The sequence below is a fragment of the Salminus brasiliensis genome, chromosome 22 (genome assembly GCF_030463535.1).
Source record: "Salminus brasiliensis chromosome 22, fSalBra1.hap2, whole genome shotgun sequence".
Lineage (NCBI taxonomy): Eukaryota > Metazoa > Chordata > Actinopteri > Characiformes > Bryconidae > Salminus > Salminus brasiliensis.
Genome location: NC_132899.1, coordinates 2,445,868 through 2,468,892, shown reverse-complemented (window position 1 = coordinate 2,468,892; position 23,025 = coordinate 2,445,868). Strand labels below are relative to the sequence as shown.

General features: G+C 43.4%; 2 protein-coding genes across 2 annotated transcripts in view; one reads left to right on the top strand and one right to left on the bottom strand.

The window, feature by feature from the left end:
* LOC140544267 (zinc finger MIZ domain-containing protein 1-like) overlaps positions 1–16,361 on the top strand; it is a 64,135-nt gene extending 47,774 nt beyond the window's left edge. The window contains exons 4-21 of the mRNA XM_072667715.1: positions 518–656; positions 2,649–2,763; positions 2,847–3,052; positions 4,983–5,166; positions 5,639–5,881; positions 5,977–6,150; positions 6,287–6,364; positions 6,988–7,153; positions 7,590–7,731; positions 8,986–9,196; positions 10,959–11,064; positions 11,601–11,752; positions 11,885–11,952; positions 12,804–12,872; positions 12,958–13,214; positions 13,857–14,011; positions 14,523–14,777; positions 15,128–16,361. Of these exons, the coding sequence (XP_072523816.1) occupies positions 518–656; positions 2,649–2,763; positions 2,847–3,052; positions 4,983–5,166; positions 5,639–5,881; positions 5,977–6,150; positions 6,287–6,364; positions 6,988–7,153; positions 7,590–7,731; positions 8,986–9,196; positions 10,959–11,064; positions 11,601–11,752; positions 11,885–11,952; positions 12,804–12,872; positions 12,958–13,214; positions 13,857–14,011; positions 14,523–14,777; positions 15,128–15,235 (2,828 nt within the window). The 3' untranslated portion in view covers positions 15,236–16,361. The remainder of the gene's footprint in view (positions 1–517; positions 657–2,648; positions 2,764–2,846; positions 3,053–4,982; positions 5,167–5,638; positions 5,882–5,976; positions 6,151–6,286; positions 6,365–6,987; positions 7,154–7,589; positions 7,732–8,985; positions 9,197–10,958; positions 11,065–11,600; positions 11,753–11,884; positions 11,953–12,803; positions 12,873–12,957; positions 13,215–13,856; positions 14,012–14,522; positions 14,778–15,127) is intronic.
* A 3,385-nt stretch (positions 16,362–19,746) lies between these two features.
* Positions 19,747–23,025, bottom strand: part of LOC140544386 (zinc finger CCHC domain-containing protein 24-like) — a 34,559-nt gene continuing 31,280 nt past the window's right edge. Inside the window, exon 4 of the mRNA XM_072667910.1 lies at positions 19,747–19,875. Coding sequence (XP_072524011.1) covers positions 19,747–19,875 — 129 coding nt within the window. The remainder of the gene's footprint in view (positions 19,876–23,025) is intronic.

Below are 23,025 nucleotides of genomic sequence, written 5' to 3'. Positions count from 1 at the left end.
GATGGCGTACGTAGGGGTTTGTTAATTGGCGAAAAAACTGTTCAAATAAATAAATTAATAATAATAATAATAATTGTAATAATAAATAATTATAATAATTATTCTTAGGTCCATTGACCACTGTGTAGTCAATCTGTTGCTGCACAGTTTGTCAGCCACCTTGTGTTTGTGTGTGTGTGTGTGTGTGTGTGTGTGTGTGTGTGTGGTTGGGGGGGGGTTGATGTGCGTAAGCCTGCTGCCCCCTCCTGTGTTTGTGCGTCTGTTGGGGTCTGATTAAGGTCATTACCACAGCTTTAAGATCTGCGTGTCTCCCTTTGCCTTCTGATCAGTCTGGCTCCCGTAAGCCCTGATAATCTAATGATCACACTGTACACACACACACACACACACACACACACACATAATGAGTCAGACTGTAGTGATCAGAACAGTGACACTCCCATAGTCCAGGAGGACCACTATATTCATTGTGCTGTGTGTGTGTGTGTGTGTGTGTGTGTGTGTGTGTGTTTATTAGCTCTCCTGTCTTCATGGAGTGAGGAGTTGGGTCAGCTGCTCCTGCTGAGGCACCAGAGGAACAGACAGAGTGACCCTACAGCAGGAAAACCCCCCATGCAGTCCAGCATGACCAACATGAAACCAGCACTTAACCACGGGTTAGTCTCTCACACACTCACACACACTCTCACACACTCTCACACACACTCTCACACACTCTCACACACATACTCACACACTCTCACACACATACTCACACACTCTCACAAACTCTCACACACACTCTCACAGAGTAACTAAATCAAAAGCTCACACATGACTGGATAGAAGTCAATGTTGCCCTCTGGTGGTGATTAGATGTACTTGCAGTCCTAACAGGACTACCCCCCTCCTTGAGACATCCCCTGATGTTCAGACTTGAGTCTCAACTCTCACCCAGGGACTTAATTCAGACTCACACCCAGAGTCTTGACTCAGACTCTCACACAGAGACTCGATTCAGACTCACACCCAGAGTCTTGACTGAGACTCTCACACAGAGACTCAATTTAGACTCACACCCAGAGACTCGATTCAGACTCACACCCAGAGTCTTGACTCAGACTCCAGAAACTCAAGATTGAATCCAGACTCACACTCAGAAACTTGATTCAGACTCACACTTAGAGTCTTGACTGAGACTCTCACACAGAGACTCAATTTAGACTCACACCCAGAGACTCGATTTAGACACCCAGAGACTCAAGATTGAATCCAGACATACACCCAGAGACTCGATTCAGATTCACACTCAGAGTCTTGACTGAGACTCTCACACAGAGACTCAATTTAGACTCACACCCAGAGACTCGATTCAGACTCACACCCAGAGTCTTGACTCAGACTCTCACACAGAGACTCAATTTAGACTCACACCCAGAGACTCGATTCAGACTCACACCCAGGGACTTGAGTTTCAACTCTCACCCAGGGACTTAATTGAGACTCACACCAGAAACTCAAGATTGAATCCAGACTCACACTCAGAAACTTGATTCAGACTCTCATCCAGAGACTCGATTTAGACACCCAGAGACTCAAGATTGAATCCAGACATAGACTCAGAGACTCGACTCAGACTCACACCCAGAGTCTTGACTCAGACTCTCACACAGAGACTCAATTTAGACTCACACCCAGAGACTTGATTCAGACTCACACCCAGAGACTTGAGACTCAATTCAGACTCACACCCAGAGACTCGATTCAGACTCACACCCAGAGACTTGAGACTCAACTCACACACACATCAAGAGACTTGATTCAAACACCCAGAGACTCAAGATTGAACCCAGACTTACTCAGAGACTCGACTCAGACTCTCATGTAGAGACTAGATTCAGACTCACATTAACACTCAGAAACTTACCTCAGACTCGCAGCCAAAAACTCATTTCAGACTCACACCAAGAGCTCTTGACTCTCGACTTCCACCCAGAGGCTCAGACTTGAAATTCACCACAGACTCACATCCAAAGGCTAGAGACTCAACCCAGACTCTCACCCAGGGACTTTAGACTTAACCCACACCCACAGACTCAGACTTGAGATTCAACCCAGATTTCAACCCAGAGACTATATTCAGACTCATGCCCAGGGAATTGATTCAGACTTCTACCCAAAGTCTCAACTCAGACTTACACTTAGAGACTTGAAGCTTGACTCAGACTCACATATAGAGACTCGTTTAAGACTTCTGTCCAGAAACTCAGACTTGAAACTCATCACAGACTCACACTCAGAGACTCAAGATTGAACCAGACTCTCAGAGACTCAGAGACTTTAGACTCAATCCACACTCTCACCCAGAGACTCAGAATTGAGACAAAAGATTGAACCCAGACTCAAACCCAGACTCCTACCCAGAGATTCTAGACTCAACTCAGACTCACACCCAGAGACTCAGAATTAAGACTCAAGATTGAACCCAGACTCTCACCCAGAGACCCAGACTTGAGCCTCGTCCCAGACTCACACCCAGAGACTCAAACTAAAGGCCTACCCCAGACTCAGTCCTAGAGACTCAAGACTCAACTCATACTCACACCCAAAGACTTAAGACTCAGGCGTTCTAGATCTGACTTCTCTGTGCATTTTTTCTCTTACTGTAGTGACGGCTCTTATCCATACGACTCGGTTCCGTGGCAGCCAAGTGCCAACCAGGCACCTGGATCAGTCTCTGTGGTCACCACCGTCTGGGGAGTGACCAACACCTCGCAGAGTCAGGTGGGTTAATTGTTTAAGGCAATAGCTTGGTCAAATAAAGTGGGCAGTAAATGTATGATAACTTTACTGACTGTGTGTGTTAGGTGTTGGGGAACCCTGTGGGAAATCCCAGCCCTCATATGAACCCTGCAGGTAACCCAATGGCCAGTGGTATGGCTGGCCCTATGACCCAGGGGGCATTTCCAGGGCATCAGCAGCAGTTCTCCAAGGCTGGGGGCAGCGATGGGTACATGCAGCAGGGCATTTATGGAAGAGCCAGCTACCCCGGAGCTGGAGGATACGGGGGCAGGTAAGTGATGGGAGGAGTCTTATCACACTCATTCAGACTCGCACCCAGAGACTCGAGAATGGCCCAGACGTTCACTCAGAGGCTTAGACACAAGCCTCAACACAGTGTCAAACCCAGAGACGAAAGATTGAACCCAGGCTCCCACCCAGATACTCAACTAGACTCCCAGCCAAAGATTTAAGACTCAACTAAGACTCACAGCTAGAAATCCAGACTCAACTTAGATTCTCAGCCAAAGACTCATGTCCAGAGACTGGACTTAGACCCACCACCAGACAATGAACACTTAACCCAGACTTACGCCCAGAGACTTTAGATTCAACCCAGACTCTCTCAACATAAGCTCCCACCCAGAGATTCTAGACTCAACCCAAACTCCCACCCAGAGACTCAGACTTGTGACTCAACCCAGACTCCCACCCAGAGATTCTAGACTCAACCCAAACTCCCACCCAGAGACCCAGACTTGTGACTCAACCCAGACTCCCACCCAGAGATTCTAGACTCAACCCAAACTCCCATCCAGAGGGTCAAAAGACTTAACCTAGACTCCCACCCAGAGACCCTAGATTTAGCCCAGACTCCCACCTAGAGACCCTAGACTCATGCCCAGACTCCCACCCAGAGACCCTAGACTCATGCCCAAACTCCCACCCAGAGACCCAGACTTGTGACTCAACCCAGACTCCCACCCAGAGATTCTAGACTCAACCCAAACTACCACCCAAAGACCCAGACTTGTGACTCAACCCAGACTCCCACCCAGAGATTCTAGACTCAACCCAAACTCCCATCCAGAGGGTCAAAAGACTTAACCTAGACTCCCACCCAGAGACCCTAGATTTAGCCCAGACTCCCACCTAGAGACCCTAGACTCATGCCCAGACTCCCACCCAGAGACCCTAGACTCATGCCCAGACTCCCACCCAGAAACCCTAGATTTAGCCCAGACTCTCACCTAGAGACCCTAGACTCATGGCCAGACTCTCACCCAGAGACCCTAGACTCATGCCCAGACGCCCTCCCAGAGACCCTAGATTTAGCCCAGACTCTCACCTAGAGACCCTAGACTCATGCCCAGACGCCCTCCCAGAGACCCTAGATTTAGCCCAGACTCCCACCCAGAAACCCTAGACTCATGGCCAGACTCTCAACCAGAGACCCTAGACTCATGCCCAGACTCCCACCCAGAAACCCTAGACTCATGGCCAGACTCTCACCCAGAGACCCTAGACTCATGCCCAGACTCCCACCCAAAAACATTCAACTTAACCCACAATCTCACCCAGAGACTCAACACAATGAGACTCAACAAATGACTCAACACAGACTCGCAACAGAGATTCTAGACTCAGCACAGCTTCCCATTCAGACCCTGACATGTAATATGCAATAAATACACAGAATATGATAAAACATATCTTTTTAAAAAGTGACATATCATGTGATATAAATATGCCACATTCATTTCCTACATTTCTGCTTATTACCACCATTTTACCATGGCAACCATGTGCTCCCTCCTCACATATTGGGAAATTAGCCTTGGACAGAAATCTTTCTTATGCTTAAATAATACATTATAATTATTTATTAATCATAAATAAATCATTTAACTTGTTTTATATAGTTCTTTTGTTCAATGCAAATAAAGACAGTTATAAGGAACAGTTAAATGGGTGCATGAACTATACAGTATTTAAACAAAAATTCACCCAGGGCAAATATACTGCTTGTATATATCCGCACTGTCATGCACATTTCTCCATAATGTAAATCTGACAGTTGTATCAGAATTTTATGATGAACGGATCAATAGAAATGCTCTGAAATGACTTCCATTGAAAGTTAAGGTTAAGGTTTTCCTGTAAAGTTGACATGTTGGACACGTAAAGTATGTCTCTCTCTCTCTCTCTCTCTCTCTCTGTAGTTATGGTGGAGGTCCTAATGGTATGACTCCAAGCTCCCGCCCTCATTCTGATTTCAGCCAACCTGCTGCTGCCGCGGCTGCTGCTGCTGTCGCTGCTGCAGCTGCCACAGCGACAGCCACTGCCACGGCAACAGTCGCCGCCCTGCAGGAGACCCAGAATAAAGACATGAGTCAGTACGGACCGGTGAGAGAGCTACACACACACACTCACACACACACACACACACACAATGATTTGCTTGGAGAGAATCCGGCCCGCTCGAGTCCAGTCGTCCAAATTATCTGTATTTACATAGACGGCGTGGTATGGACTGTAGTATTAGGGTGATGGAAGGTGTTCATTATAGGCTCTAGAACAACACACTAAGCTAGCGGTTTCCGAGATGCTACCACCCCCTTCACCCGGTACCCTATTATCCTGCCCTTCTGCACATCAGTCAGATCTCGTCCTTTGCCCATGACGATGGTTCTGCACTCTGCTACAGCTGACTGGTGTGCTCGCTTATTAATACGTGCAGCAAACCCTGTCAGTCTCGTGGCATCTGTGACGTCCCGAAGCAGAGGTGGTCATAATGTTGTGATATGACTGTAGATAGGATAGGTTTATAGGCTTAACAGCGTCAGGACTTCTGTTTCTCTCCATCTTCCTCCCCCAGATGTGCTCTTCATTCCAGATGGGGGCTCAGCCATATGGGGGGCAGTTCATGAGCCCTGCTGGCCCCCGAGGCCCTGCAGGCATGCAGGGGGGTATTGGAGGACCTCCAATGGGCTTGGGGCAACCACGGGGGCAGATGGGACAAATGGGGCCTTATGGAGGACCTGGGCAGAGGATGGGTTACCATAGCAACCGCACACAAAGTGTACCCATGCAAGGAATGAAGAGACCCTATCCCGGAGAGGTGAGAGGGCCTGCGGACAGGTGTGGACAGGTCAACAGGTCATCAAAGAGCAAAGTCGGAATTCGTGATTGTAACTGTGTTTATTAATGATGCAGGGCAGCTATGGGGGGCAGCAATGTGGACAGTTTCCCCCCCAGCAAGGGCCATACCCCACGTCCAACACCTCCAGACATCTCCCATCCCCTAATTACACCAACCAGAGGCATCCTCAGGGTCAAAACCCTGGGCAGTACCCCTCCAGCGGCCCAGGCGTGGGGCACTTCTATAAGGTCAGCTTACTGTCCAGCAGCACTAGCTAAGATAAACCAGCACGTTCCCACATAGACAGCAAACAGTTTCACATTGGACGTATGTGTGTGTGTGGTGTGTGTGTGTGGTGTGTGTGTGTGTATCTTCTGTCTCCAGCAGGAGCATTTTAACTCTCAGAGTAACGTCAATAACTTCAGCGGAAGCTTCCAGTACAGCCAAGGCAACATGAGCGGGGTGCGTACATGCTTACCCTGACAAAAGTTTGTGGACACCTTTTCTAATAAATGCATTCAGCTATGTTAAGTTGCACCCATTGCTGACACAGATGTGCAAATGCACACACACAGCTTGTCTAGTCCCTGTAGAGAAGTACTGCCAATAGAATAGGACTCTCAACATGAACCTATTGGCACCATGCTGCCTAATGCCAGACGTGGGCTAGAGGGGTATAAAGCCCCCCAGCATTGAGGAGCTGTGGAGCAGTGGGAGAGCTGTGTTCTCTGAAATGATGGTGGAGGAGCTCCATCCAGTACTTTTGATGGGATGAGTTGGAGAGTGATGATGATGAGGTGAGGTGGTGATCATCATCCAACATCCTGACCTCAGTAATGCTCTTGTCACTGAATCATGTGATGTAATCAAATCCTCACAGCTATGCTCATCCAAAATCTAGTAGAAAGTCTCCCTCCCTGGACAGTAGAGACAGTTACTACATCAAAAGCAGAATCACCTTTTTTAATACCCTTAATTTCAGAAGAAACAGTGAACACAGCAGGTGTCCCAATACTTTTGTCCATGAAGTGTCTTGCAGCCGTTGTGATATAAGTTGTGTTTATTTGGGTGTATTTGTGTTTCAGCCTCCGAGGCCGATGGGTAGCTACCCTCACTCTCCAGTGCCAGGTAACCCTACTCCCCCGATGACTCCCGGAGGTAACATTCCTCCGTACCTATCGCCCAGTCACGACGTAAAACCACACTTCCCTCCAGACGTCAAACCCAGCATGAGCTCTCTGCCGCCCCCTAGTGAGTACTCGATCAGCCGAGACATGTTCAGTGTCTGAAGTTTGGCTTTTTTAGTTTCGTACTGAAGCTACGTAGCTTTTCTTCTGTACTCATCTTGAGGTTCTGTTCTGCTGTTGGGCTGATCTTGCTGGGACGGTCTGATCTGGTCATGTTGGTCAGCTGTTCCTCTTGTAGATGATTTAGTGCACAGTGGAACAGTGTCTGATCTCTAACTGATCTGAGATCTTCTAAAACCCCTTCCCAGACCCCTCTACATCATCTCCACCCTTCTTTCTGATTGATCTCCACTAACTGTGAGATCTAACTGTCATGGTGGTCACGAAGAGGCAACTTGACCTCTTTGAGGTTGTCGTGTGAACTGCAGCTGCTGTGTTGGTGTTCTGAAACTAGGTGGCGCTGTGTGTGTGTGTGTGTGTGTATGTGTGTGTGTGCACAGGTAGCTGTGGAGAGGAGCTGAGGTTGACCTTCCCTGTGCGTGACGGAGTGGTGCTGGAGCCGTTCAGACTGGAACACAACCTCGCCGTCAGCAACCACGTCTTCCACCTGCGGCCTTCTGTACACCAAACACTCATGTGGAGGTGATGCCCTCACACTCACACACACACACACTCACACACACTCACACACACACACACTCACACGCACACACACTCACACACACACAGAGAGAGCTTCAGACTGTATTAAAGGAGCAGTTCGGGGAAAGAACATGATTCCAAAGAACATGATTGATCACTAACCTCTGATACAGTCGATCAGCCAAGACGTGTTTGGTATCTGATGAGAGGCTAGGCTAACGTTGCTAACAAACACTGGACTTAGATCGTCAGAGGAGGAACCGGAACTACTTTCATCTCAGCACAGTGTGTGGCATCATGCACACAATAGTTACTAGAAAGCTGTAATAAAAAAATATATATATTTACTAATATATATATTTATATATATATACTAAAATGACTGTATAAAGTTATAATATAAGAAATATTTAAGATATTTGATATTTATAATGTGAAAATCACAAATAATACCAAACCAAATATTAAAATATTATATATTAAATAATAATTTTAACAATAAAACTATAGAAATTACATAATTTAATATTATTATTATTTATCTTTTACATAACCACAATACTTAAAATATTTAAATATTTAATACAACATCTAAACCCACCTTCTAACTGTCTAATTGTGAGTATTTAAATATACATTGTTTAAGTTATTATTGTATATAAAATAACCCAAACTACCTTTGTGTAATTCAGAGCCCTCAGCTTTATTATTGTATATAATTCTAATTATATTCTAAATATATATATAATTGTATAAATTCTAATTATAAATTTTAAATTGTGTATATATAATATATTTGTATATATATGTAAATTGTATATAATATATATATAATATATATATATATGTATATATAAATTCTAAATTGGAAAAATGATTAATGTCAAAATTATTTTAAAGATTTAGACTATTTAAATGTACATTGTTGAAGTACTTATTATATACATATATAATTGTATTCATTTTTATTATTTTACTTAATCAATTTAAATATTAATCAAAGTCATTCCAAACTTTTGAATATGGTGTATATTTGTGTACATATTTGTGAACCCGAGTGTGTGTATATGTACAACTATTGCAATTTATGTAACTGTTGTAATTAAATGATCATATTTTGATTTGAACAGGATAATTGGAGTTAGTGTAGTAAGTGTACAAAAGTGTATTAATATGTGTGTGTGTGTGTGTTTGTGTGTGTGTGTGTGTGTTTGTGTGTGTGTGTGTGTGTTTGTGTGTGTGTGTGTGTGATAGGTCTGATCTGGAGCTGCAGTTTAAGTGTTATCATCACGAGGACCGCCAGATGAACACTAACTGGCCGGCCTCGGTGCAGGTGAGCGTTAACGCCACGCCCCTCACCATCGAGAGGGGAGACAGCAAGACATCCCATAAACCCCTGCTCCTCAAACATGTGTGCCAGCCTGGGCGGAACACCATCCAGATCACCGTAACAGCCTGCTGCTGCGTGAGTCCCGCAGTGAGACACCAGTCACCAGTGATCACTAACACACCATTATTCACTACTACCTATTATAATAGCATTCATTAGTAGTGCACGCACAGTATTAGTATTAGTACAGTACATTAGTACAGGTAGTACCTACCATTACTCACTAGTACATATACTAACTTAACTTTACCATCCCTCCTTCACTAGTAGCCACTATAACTGAGTAGTGCCAAACATTACTCAGTACTTACAATTACTTAGTAGTATCCTCAGTGCTCACTAGTACACACCATTATTCACCAAGGCCCACAATTACTCTGTAGTACTGACAAGTACTCACTAGTACGTATTCCTATGTACTATGTATCATATGTATCTATTATGTATCACTATTCACTATTTCCCCCATCACACATTAGTACATATTGTAACTCTGTTCTTACTAAGTAGTACCAACCCAAACTGTACTTTCCAAGCTGAGATATGCGTGCTAGTCTCATTATTTCTCACTAGTACACCACTATTATTACTCCATAATTACTTGTTAGTCCTCACTATAACTCACTCATACTAACCAATATTCACAGTATCCACCTAGTGTCCACCATTGCTCACTAGAGTCTATCATTGCTCACTAATACCCAACATTGCTCACTAGAGTCTATCATTGCTCACTAATACCCACAATTGCACACTAGAGTCTATCATTGCTCCCTAGTGGCCACCATTGCTCACTAGTATCCGACATTGTTCACTAGTACCCAACATTGCTCAATAGTATCCACCATTAAATCCCAGTTCCCACCATTGCTCACTAGAGTCCATCATTTCTCCCTAATGCCCACCATTACTCCCTTTCTTTCTTTGCTCACTAGTACCAACCAATACTCCATAGTACCAATCATTGTCACTAGAGTCTATCATTACACCCTAGTACCCACTATTGCTCACTAGTATCCGCCATTGCTCACTAGTACCCACCATTAATCTCTAGTATCCTCCATTGCGTACTTGTTACCACCATTGCTCACTAGTACCAACCAATACTCCATAGTACCCACTATTGCTCACTAGAGTCTATCATTGCTCACTAGTGCCCACCATTGCTGACTAGTATCTGCCATTGCTCACTTGTACCCACCATTTCTCACTAGTGCCCACCATTGTTCACTAGAGTCTATCATTACTCCCTGGTGCCCACCATTGCTCAGTAGTATCCACCATTGCTCACTAGTACTAACCATTGCTCACTAGTACCAACCAATACTCCATAGTACCCACTATTGCTCACTAGAGTCTATCATTGCTCACTAGTGCCCACCATTGCTGACTAGTATCTGCCATTGCTCACTAGTACCCACCATTTCTCACTAGTGCCCACCATTTCTCACTAGTGCCCACCATTGTTTACTAGAGTCTATCATTACTCCCTGGTGCCCAACATTGCTCAGTAGTATCCGCCATTGCTCACTAATACCCACCATTTCTCACTAGTGCCCACCATTGTTCACTGGGAATTTCCCCACTGCGGGACTAATAAAGGACTATCTTATCTTATCTTATCTCTTAGAGTCTGTCATTACTCCCTAGTGCCCACCATTGCTCAGTAGTATCCACCATTGCTCACTAGTACTAACCATTGCTCACTAGTACCCACCATTAATTTCCAGTACCTCCCATTGCTCACTTGAGTCTTCCACTGCTCACTAATACCCACCATTACTCCCGAGTACTCACGGTTGCTCACTAAATTCCACCATTGTGTTTGTTGTTGCAGTCTCATCTGTTTATGCTTCAGCTGGTGCACAGGCCGTCTGTGCGCTCGGTCCTGCAGGGCTTACTGAAGAAACGCCTGCTGCCAGCTGAACACTGCATCACCAAAGGTAAAACCCTGCTACTGTGTAGTTTTACTGCAGGAGAAACACTCATCCCCAGGAGGGCTGACCCCTTTCTGCAGACCCTTAAGTGGCCACCGTTTCTGCCGTTACTCTATCAATAACATGATCCTCACTGATGCCTCTGTGTTTACCTGATCTGTGCTGTAGATCCAACAAAGCCCAGCATTCATAGCTGTTAACTCCACCAGTGTCACTCGGGCTCACGCAGCAAAACTGAAAACACAGCGCATCCAACAAGAACCACAGCCATCTTTTCTACAGCAGTAAAAACATGGTAGCTCACAGAAAGCTCAGCTGATGGATTCTTCACCCTGATCTAGTTTACCTTGTGCAGTGTGAATATCCTCCACCCAACTCACAACCATTTACACCAGTAAACAATCACTCCACACTCAACCAGTACGAGTACAGTCCACTGGCAGAGTGGCCACTAGGGGGCCTGAGTGAACAAGTCGTTGAATCGTTCCTATCTACGCTGTGCTCTATTTTTCAGTCTACATTAATTCTCTCTCTGTATGTAGTGAAGAGGAACTTCAGCAGTGCGGCCGTCTCTGCCGGGATGAATGGAGAAGATGGTGTGGAGCAGACGGCCATCAGAGTTTCTCTGAAATGTCCAGTAACTTTCCGGAGGATTCAGCTCCCAGCACGAGGACACGACTGCAAACACGTACAGGTCAGGAAAACTCCCAACACCCTACCTGACCTCACTAATAGGACTAATGAGTGCGTGCTGGACACGTCCATCAGTGTGTGAAAGTGCACTGTTCCATACGCAGCGCTAATGAGGCTTCATCACTTTCCACAGTGTTTCGACTTGGAATCCTACCTACAGCTGAACTGCGAAAGGGGGACGTGGAAATGTCCTGTGTGCAAGTGAGTAACTCCACAAAACTATATATATATTTTTATATAAATTCAGAAACACATCAGTAAGTGTGTAACTTTAGAATAAACCCAAATAAACATAAAGTCAGTGGTCAGTGAGTGTCTACCTGTAATTAACTCTATATAACATTAGAATAAACCCAAATAAACATAAAGTCAGTGGTCAGTGAGTGTCTACCTGTAATTAACTCTATATAACATTACAATTAACCCTAAATAAACATAAAGTCAGTGGTCAGTGAGAGTGTCTATCTGTAATTTACTCTATATAACATTAGAATAAACCCAAATAAACATAAAGTCAGTGGTCAGTGAGAGTGTCTACCTGTAATTAACTCTATATAACATTAGAATAAACCCAAATAAACATAAAGTCAGTGGTCAGTGAGAGTGTCTACCTGTAATTAACTCTATATAACATTACAATTAACCCTAAATAAACATAAAGTCAGTGGTCAGTGAGAGTGTCTACCTGTAATTAACTCTATATAACATTAGAATAAACCCAAATAAACATAAAGTCAGTGGTCAGTGAGAGTGTCTACCTGTAATTAACTCTATATAACATTACAATTAACCCTAAATAAACATAAAGTCAGTGGTCAGTGAGAGTGTCTACCTGTAATTAACTCTATATAACATTAGAATAAACCCAGATAAACATAAAGTCAGTGGTCAGTGAGAGTGTCTACCTGTAATTAACTCTATATAACATATTCTTCTTTCTGCTTCTCTCACCTTTCATTGATTTCTCTTAGAACCATATAAAACTAAACTCAGAAGTAGGGTCCTTCTCTGAACACTGCTCTCTCTCTCTCTCTCTCTCTCTCTCTCTCCAGTAAAACTGCTCTGTTGGAGGGGTTGGAGGTGGACCAGTACATGTGGGGCATTTTGAACGCTGTCCAGAAGTAAGCTGTCCAATCTTTTTCAAAATTCCACTCAGAGCTGTACAAAGTCTGGACCTGACTGTGAATGTGGGTTTTGTCCTCCCAGTTTGGAGTTCGAGGAGGTGACAATCGATGCGTCCTGTAGCTGGAGGCCGGTGCAGATCAAACTGGAGGGTCAGATAAAGGAGGATCTGGACGGGCCGCTGGTTAAACGACTGAAGACCATGAGCCCAAGTCAGATGGTTCTGCCCAACGTCATGGACATGATCGCACAGCTTGGACCCGGATCAAACCCACACCCCAACCAGAACCCCAGTGTCCACTCTCAGCACGGCAGCAACAGCCACGAGTACCACAGCCAAGGTACACAGTACACAGAAACCACAGCAGTGACTAAACCTAGCCGAGCTACAGTCTCTCATTAGGGTGAATATTAATAACGCTCTAAATGTAGGTATTGTGATATACACTGAGGAGGCGGAGCTACAGTCTTTCATTAGGGTGAATATTAATAATGCTCTAAATGTAGGTATTGTGATATACACTGAGGAGGCGGAGCTACAGTCTCTCATTAGGGTGAATATTAATAATGCTCTAAATGTAGGTATTGTGATATACGCTGAGGAGGCGGAGCTACAGTCTCTCATTAGGGTGAATATTAATAATGCTCTAAATGTAGGGATTGTGATATACACTGAGGAGGCGGAGCTACAGTCTCTCATTAGGGTGAATATTAATAACGCTCTAAATGTAGGTATTGTGATATACACTGAGGAGGCGGAGCTACAGCCTCTCATTAGGGTGAATATTAATAACGCTCTAAATGTAGGTATTGTGATATACACTGAGGAGGCGGAGCTACAGTCTCTCATTAGGGTGAATATTAATAGTTTGTCCAGCCTAGCTATGGAAAAAGACATTGGTGGGTGGAGCCTGCATATGTCAATCTGTTTTGTTACTCCAAGTACACTGACATTAATTATATGGATGTGGTGGATTTCTCAGGCAACAGTTACCAAGACCACGGTAACATTGACTATCCCCATGGCAACGCAGCAGAGTTGATGCAGGGGTCAACGTTGTCTCATCTGTCCCCAGACCCTCCAAGCAGTGGCCTTCTCCCATCCAACAAACCACTCACACACTGCCCCGGCGACATGGTGAGTTACTGCTGCTGACTTGCTTGTTTCTAATAAAGTGGCCAGTGAGTGGAAACACAGGGTAGGTGTTTCTAATAAATTGGCCAGTGAGTGGAAGCACAGGGTAGGTGTTTCTAATAAATTGGCCAGTGAGTGGAAGCACAGGGTAGGTGTTTCTAATAAAGTGGCCAGTGAGTGGAAGCACAGGGTAGGTGTTTCTAATAAATTGGCCAGTGAGTGGAAGCACAGGGTAGGTGTTTCTAATAAAGTGGCCAGTGAGTGGAAGCACAGGGTAGGTGTTTCTAATAAATTGGCCAGTGAGTGGAAGCACAGGGTAGGTGTTTCTAATAAATTGGCCAGTGAGTGGAAGCACAGGGTAGGTGTTTCTAATAAATTGGCCAGTGAGTGGAAGCACAGGGTAGGTGTTTCTAATAAAGTGGCCAGTGAGTGGAAGCACAAGGTAGGTGTTTCTAATAATAATAAATATTATGTACATGCTCTGTGTAATATCCAAACCTTCTCTTCCTCCCAGATGTCTCGTCCTGTCAACGCAGATCAGTCCCAGAATCCTTTGCAGCACAGTTTACATGGGCTTTCAAACCCCAGCAGCCAATCAGGGCAGCCGTTACAGCATAGCAGTCCCTGCCAGCCCTGCAAGCCACCGCCAAACCAGCAGAACCCCACCCTCAACAGCCATATGCAGCCGCCAGACTTGACCTTCAACCTCACAAACAACCTGGAGGGTCAAGCAGGGATCACCTCAGACATGCCAGAACCTTCTCTAGATGTGAGTGAATATGGCCACTATCTACAGTAGGTCCACCGTATAGGATCGCTGCCCTGTATCGGCCTGTATAGACTACATACAGCAGGTCCAGTGCATAGGACCACAATATACAGTAGGTCCAATGCATAGTTCCCTGTATAGGGTCACAATATAGGCCAATTTAGGCCAACTATATCGGTCCATTAAATAGGTTCCACTGTTCGGATCCACCTCGTATCTCCAGTTCTGCAGTTTTTCACTTTGCTTCTATTTTGTATAGATTGTGAACATAATTGGACCCACAATTGAGCCTTGTGGAACACCATTTCTGAAATTTCCATAATCTAAGTCCTAACTTACGTTTTCTGCAGCTCCTTCCAGATTTAGCGAATCCAGATGACCTCCTGACCTTCCTGGACCCACCGGACCTGCCCAGCAGCAGCAATGACGAACTACTTTTACTCTTCGAGAACAACTGAGTGAGAGACAGAGAGTAAACCGAGAGTAAACAGTGATGCACCCCCTGTGCCCTTGCCCTCCTGTACAAACTCCAGGCCTCTGAGCGCCACCTTCAGTGCAGCTACACCCAGCTTTCTAGGTTGCACAGAAGTCTGACTGGTGAATTTTTAGGAAATTTGTTGTAGCATTTTTTTTCTTTTTTCTTTTTTACTTCTGGGATATTTAATTTTTTTTATAAGACACACACGGCCAGAGACCCTCCTCTTCTGGATTGTACATGTCCTCCATTCCCAGCCCTGACAAACCAACCCAAGCCAAGACCAGCGGAGGCTTCTTTTCTCGATCCTTTTTTAGACCAGGAGCACTGTTGGGGTCTCCAGAGCGTTTCTCAGCAAGCACAAGAGAAACCGTAGCGGCTCAAAGGGAAACTCGACCCACCACACCACACCTCTCCACGAGCAGCCTCTCCTCACGTGTCTTATTTGTGTGATGAAAAATGCCGGACGTCAGTGGACAGCTGCAGGTTGAGTCAGAAGATCCAGCAGTCGGATCCAATCAGAGAGGAAGAAAACGAGAAGAGCGACAGAGAATCCATCAAATCCGGATCTGACAGAGAAGATTAAACTGACCATTTGATAAAAAAAAAAATAATAATAAATAAATATATATATATATATATATATATATATATATATATATATATATATATATATATATATATATATATATAGAATAAATGCAGTCGAGTAGTCGGGACATGTTCGGTGTCTGGAGTGTGTTTCTTTGCAGGCTAATGTAGCTAACAGGTAATGGAAGCTTGTGTACACCAGTTAGCAAGGTGCTAGCCGCATGCAAAATTATCACACAATGCAGAAGTTCAAAATTAAAATCATTTATTTAGATATAATTACATTCAAAAAGACCTTATTTAGTGTAATTTGGGTTTAAAAAAGAATACAATTTATAATGTATAATTCATACATGAACTATATTAAACTATTAAGAATATCTATTTAGAATCAGTGAATTCTGGATATTAATGCTATTAGAGCTTCATACTGGATATTAATGTTATTAGAGCTTCATACTGGATATTAATGCTATTAGAGCTTCATACTGGATATTAATGTTATTAGAGCTTCATACTGGATATTAATGCTATTAGAGCTTCATACTGGATATTAATGTTATTAGAGCTTCATACTGGATATTAATGCTATTAGAGCTTTATACTGGATATTAATGCTATTAGAACTTCATACTGGATATTAATGCTGTTAGAACTTCATACTGGATATTAATGTTATTAGAGCTTCATACTGGATATTAATGTTATTAGAGCTTCATACTGGATATTAATGCTATTAGAACTTCATACTGGATATTAATGTTATTAGAGATTCATACTGGATATTAATATTATTAGAGCTTCATACTGGATATTAAAGTTATTAGAGCTTAATACTGGACATTAATGTTATTAGAGCTTCATTCTGGATATGAATGTTATTAGAACTTCATACTGGATATTAACGCTATTAGAGCTTCATACTGGATATGAATGTTATTAGAGCTTCATACTTGATATCAATGCTATTAGAGCTTCATACTGGATATTAATGTTATTAGAGCTTCATACTGGATATTAATGTTATTAGAGCTTCATTCTGGATATTTTCATTATTGGAACTTCATACTGGATATTAATGTCATTAGAGCTTCATACTTGATATCAATGCTATTAGAGCTTCATACTGGATATTAATGTTATTAGAGCTTCATACTGGATATTAATGTTGTTAGAGCTTCACGCTGGATATTAATGTTATTAGAGCTTCATACTGGATATTAATGTTATTAGAGCTTCATACTGGATATTAATGCTATTAGAACTTCATACTGGATATTAATGTTATTAGAACTTCATACTGGATATTAATGATATTAGAGCTTCATACTGGATATTTTCATTATTAGAACTTCATACTGGATATTAATGTTATTAGAGCTTCATACTGGATATTAATGTTATTAGAGCTTCATACTGGATATTAACGTTATTAGAGCTTCATACTGGATATTAATGTTATTAGAGCTTCATACTGGATATTAACGTTATTAGAGCTTCATACTGGATATTAACGTTATTAGAGCTTCATACTGGATATTAACGTTATTAGAGCTTCATACTGGATATTAATGCTATTAGAGCTTCATACTGGATATGAATTCATGTTGTTTTTTAAGATTCTCAATTTCTTATAATCTAAAAGCTGTAAGTTATATCAGAATTAGAGCTCTATATGTGTGTCTGCAACAAGATGTTACTTTTTTCTGTTTTATTTTTAAGCAGAATTTTGGGCAATTAGATTGGTGACAGTCCAGTGTTTGTTAGCAACATTAGCCTAGCATCTCCTGTTGTAAACTAAAGAAGCACATGTCAGATACCAAACATGTCTCGGCTGATCGACGGTATTCGGGTTCAGTGATTAATCATGTTTGTTAAATTTTTCACGAACTGCTCCTTTAACCTCTGTCAGTTAATTGATACAGTGATGCTGGGAGTGTTTGGGTTCGAGCAGTGTGCCGTAGATGAGAATAAACAGCACCACAGTGGGGAAACTGCCGCCAGGTCATTTTACAGGTGCATTTTTTTCACATTGTGGAGCGCCACCCAAGACCAAACACTGTCGTAGGACAGAAACCAGTGCAACCATGATGCCGTGACTGGTTGAGGGGTTTTACCTATTAGTCCTGTTTTTGTTTTTTGTGTGTGTGTGGTATACATTAAGGCAAACAATATATACATTCAGTTAGGTGTGTCCAAACATTCGACTGGTGTAAATCTCACTTTCATATATATCAGCGTTCAAATCAATACTGAGCAAAGTACTACGGGTGGACAAAATAACGGAAACACCACATAAAAAATACTCACTGGCCACTTTATCAGAAACACCAAACCAGTTATTGTCTATAATGTGCTGAGAACAGACCAGCACCCCAATAACATCTGGATCGAAGCAAACCTGTGGTCAGAAACTGACCAATGAGGAATTGGGCAGAGGGGCTGATGAACCGTGCGACCAATGGAGCTTCAGTCTGTAACTGTTCCCCTATATACCTTTATGGAGCTATTTGGTTGGTGTTTCTAATAAAGTGGCCAGTGAGTGGAAGCACAGGGTGGGGGTTTCTTGTGGTGTTTCTGTTATTTTGTCCACCCCCTGTATCTTCCCAATGCTAAGCACAGGTTAAAGGGCTGTTAGTGTCTGTAGGATAGGAGTCAGGAAGCACAGGAATGTGCCGCAGCCTTATGATTAATAAATCTCAATTTTCTTTCTGTATTATTATTTTATTTTATAAAAAAGCAAAACAAAATCACATTTTATCCCATTTCATGCTTGAAATAATATTTCAATTTTTTAAAATAATTTATTTTATATCCGAGATCTCATTTTAAAACCAAATAGCTGACAAGCTCTTCTTTTACACATCACAGCTCTAAAAACAGTGGCCTGTTTTTTTGTTTTTTGTTTTTTTTTTTTATCATAAAGACGATAATATTAATAATATGATTAATATGATTTTAATTGTCAGATTTTTTTTTTGCTAATTAAGAGAGTATGTAACATCAGTGCACTGCCATGTAACTGTGAGTGGGCTTTGAGTAATTTATACATTGTAATTTTTATGGTATGATTATGGTATGAAGTTGCGCTACGTTCAGCTGGTGAAGATGTGAACATGATGTCATTAGGATTTTACGAAACGTTAAAACAAAATTAATTAATATTAACCTCACAGATTTCTGTATTCTAATGCTCTGCGTCACTCAGTGGTTTAGATGTAAACAGCGATTCAGAGTCGGGGGTCCGGTGTGAAACTGAGCTTCACTGTAGAGAAACTGACCCACTCTGATCTCTGTACAGTGGAGGTGAGTGGAAGCAGGTCTTTGGTCACCATGACTACAACACAGATACAGCCCATAATTTATTTCCTATCCAAACCCACCAGTGAAGCTACAACACGAGTCTTCTGAGTTTTATATGGAAGGATGATGAAGATGATGATGATGATGATGATGATGAGGGTAAAATAGTGAATAGAGAATCTCCACTAATGCAGTTCTCTTTAGGGACTACTTTCTGTAGCCGCACTACACCCTGCAGCATGTATCCCTCCACCATTTTAATGATCTGGTTCTAAAAGCAGGTTCTAGAGCCGAACTCTTCTCAGAACTCTGGTAGAACAGTGTCTCAGGCATCAGGCAGCATCTTCATCACCATTAGGTGAAGAACTTTCTGTGAGGAGCTTTTAGTAGAGCTTCAGACGTCTGCTTCCCTTCACCTCCACTGTAGAACCACAGCTCTGACTGGAGGAGCTTATCTAGAACCGAGCTTTCCACACCAAACCCAGCAAACCGCCACTCTGACTGAGTTTGTTACTTCTTAACCGCTTAAATATGCAGAGAGTTGTGATGCTGGGCTCCTTCATCAGCAGGATGGCTTCTGTATGGATCACTGCGGTTGGCTCACTGTAAGCGAGGTTTCTGCCATTTCAACAGATCAGCTACATTCAGCAAGTGCCCTGTGGGACAGCGGCCAAAGGGACTCTTCTTCTTCCTCAGACATGGAGCCAAAGCGTCTCCGTCCGTCGACTTCTATGCATTAGAGGCACAGCAGGGCAGTGGAGCTCAAGCATTCCAGGACTTCACATCGTCTGTGTGTACAATCACTCGCTCACCCATCTGTTGGTCTGAGGACTGATTAGACAAGCTCGAATTGTGAATTTCAGTTATGCAAAGCTGTAAGAAGGTCAGAGTATCTAATAAATAAATACGTACTCGGATGATCTCTGTACCGCCTCAGGCTCGTCTGACTTTTGTCGTTTTCTTTGACTGAATTTTCATTATTATTAAAGACGTCTAAAAGGCCTCAGAAGCTGGCCTTCAGTAAGCTTATACCCCTCGAATCTGGTGCACTAGCTTCCTGTAGCTGCTGCCCAGGTCATCAGATTCAGACCCTGACTCTGGCCTACAAAGCCAAGACTGGACCAGCCAGCCCTAGCCCCCCCTCCCGTACTTGATGGCGATGGTCAAAAGCCTGATCAGCACCAAGAGCCCTTCCAGCTTCAAGTACGGCTCGGCTCGACCCGCCATCCTTTAAGATCCACGGAAGACGAGCGTCCAGACTTTTTACTGTCCTGCACCGAAGTGGTGGAACGAACTTCCCCTGGGTGTCGAACAGCAGAGTCCAGCGCTCGCTGTCTTCAAACCCAGACTGAAGACCCTCCTCTTCTGAGAGGACTCAGACGAAGAGAAGAGTGTTATGGTCTCCATATTGGACTTGTGTTTAGTAGAGTCTAAGATTAGAGGATCTTCTGGATTCTAGCTGATATAAACTAGATAAGGGTGTTTTCTGAGTGAACAGTGTTTTAAGATTTAAACAGATTGTTTGAATCGCCTCATGGTGGCGTAATAGAGCACCGTTTTTAAGTAGATCTTCAATCAACTTTAATTTACAGTGAGAGCTAACCAGGCTTTAAACATGGTGGAGGTAGTTTAACACACTGTTACCTTTAACGTGACCAAAGAGAAACCCCATATACACTCACAGCAGCTGCTTTAGGTGTGATGGTGGGTCAGTCAGGAGTGCACTGTAGATGTGATGGTGGGTCAGTCAGGAGCGTACTGTAGATGTGATGGTGGGTCAGGAGTGTACTGTAGATGTGATGGTGGGTCACTCAGGAGTGTACTGTAGATGTGATGGTGGGTCAGGAGCGTACTGTAGATGTGATGGTGGGTCAGGAGTGTACTGTAGATGTGATGGTGGGTCAGGAGCGTACTGTAGATGTGATGGTGGGTCAGGAGTGTACTGTAGATGTGATGGTGGGTCACTCAGGAGTGTACTGTAGATGTGATGGTGGGTCAGGAGCGTACTGTAGATGTGATGGTGGGTCACTCAGGAGTGTACTGTAGATGTGATGGTGGGTCAGGAGCGTACTGTAGATGTGATGGTGGGTCAGGAGTGTACTGTAGATGTGATGGTGGGTCAGGAGCGTACTGTAGATGTGATGGTGGGTCACTCAGGAGTGTACTGTAGATGTGATGGTGGGTCAGTCAGGAGTGTGCTGTAGATGTGATGGTGGGTCAGGAGTGTACTGTAGATGTGATGGTGGGTCAGTCAGGAGTGTACTGTAGATGTGATGGTGGGTCAGTCAGGAGCGTACTGTAGATGTGATGGTGGGTCAGTCAGGAGTGTGCTGTAGATGTGATGGTGGGTCAGGAGTGTACTGTAGATGTGATGGTGGGTCAGTCAGGAGTGTGCTGTAGATGTGATGGTGGGTCAGTCAGGAGTGTACTGTAGATGTGATGGTGGGTCAGGAGTGTACTGTAGATTGTGATGGTGGGTCAGTCAGGAGTGTACTGTAGATGTGATGGTGGGTCAGGAGTGTACTGTAGATGTGATGGTGGGTCAGTCAGGAGCGTACTGTAGATGTGATGGTGGGTCAGTCAGGAGGCGTACTGTAGATGTGATGGTGGGTCAGTCAGGAGTGTACTGTAGATGTGATGGTGGGTCAGTCAGGAGTGTACTGTAGATGTGATGGTGGGTCAGGAGTGTACTGTAGATGTGATGGTGGGTCAGTCAGGAGTGTACTGTAGATGTGATGGTGGGTCAGTCAGGAGTGTACTGTAGATGTGATGGTGGGTCAGGAGTGTACTGTAGATGTGATGGTGGGTCAGTCAGGAGTGCACTGTAGATGTGATGGTGGGTCAGGAGTGTACTGTAGATGTGATGGTGGGTCAGTCAGGAGTGTACTGTAGATGTGATGGTGGGTCAGGAGTGTACTGAAGATGTGATGGTGGGTCAGTCAGGAGTGTACTGTAGATGTGATGGTGGGTCAGGAGTGTACTGTAGATGTGATGGTGGGTCAGTCAGGAGTGTACTGTAGATGTGATGGTGGGTCAGGAGTGTACTGAAGATGTGATGGTGGGTCAGTCAGGAGTGTACTGTAGATGTGATGGTGGGTCAGGAGTGTACTGTAGATGTGATGGTGGGTCAGTCAGGAGTGTACTGTAGATGTGATGGTGGGTCAGTCAGGAGTGTACTGTAGATGTCGATGGTGGGGTCACATCTCCTGCATTTTTCTACAGTGTAAAATGGTGCATTTAAACACACACGATTTCTTGATATAGACGTATAAATATAATATTGTGGATGTTTGTAGTCCATTTACACGAACTACATATCCCGATAGGCTGCGGCTCAGCTGCGCGAATCATAAACCGCTTCGCATCCGGGCACTGTGGCTGTGTACTAGCTTAGCTTGTTCTCGCGCTAGCTGAAGTCAAACAGTGGTCTAATCTACTTTATTCACGGTTCCCTTCTATTAATGACTAAATTGTCTTCATTCATTTAAAAAGAAGCCCAGCAAACCTGCTACAGTCGAGCTTATTCTATTAGGTCGCGAAGATTAGCCTCGGCTAACGCTAGCGCGGCTGCAGAGGCTTGTGGGACTTGTAGTTTTTAAGACGGTGGTCGTACTACAGTGGATTAAACTGCAAAATATGTGTTCAGTCTATAAACATGCAGAATTGGTGTATAGTGTATTATTCGGAGGAAAACAGTAATAAATAGTTTTACAATATTAATATTCGCTAAAGTATCAAATATAATATTAAGAGACACAAACAGTTCCCCCAATTTAATAACTTGATGTATTAGTTTAGCGGTAAATTTAAATGTAAATATATTCAAACGTTTCTAGCTAGTCTCTAAATATTTAATATATATATATTTTCTATATGATA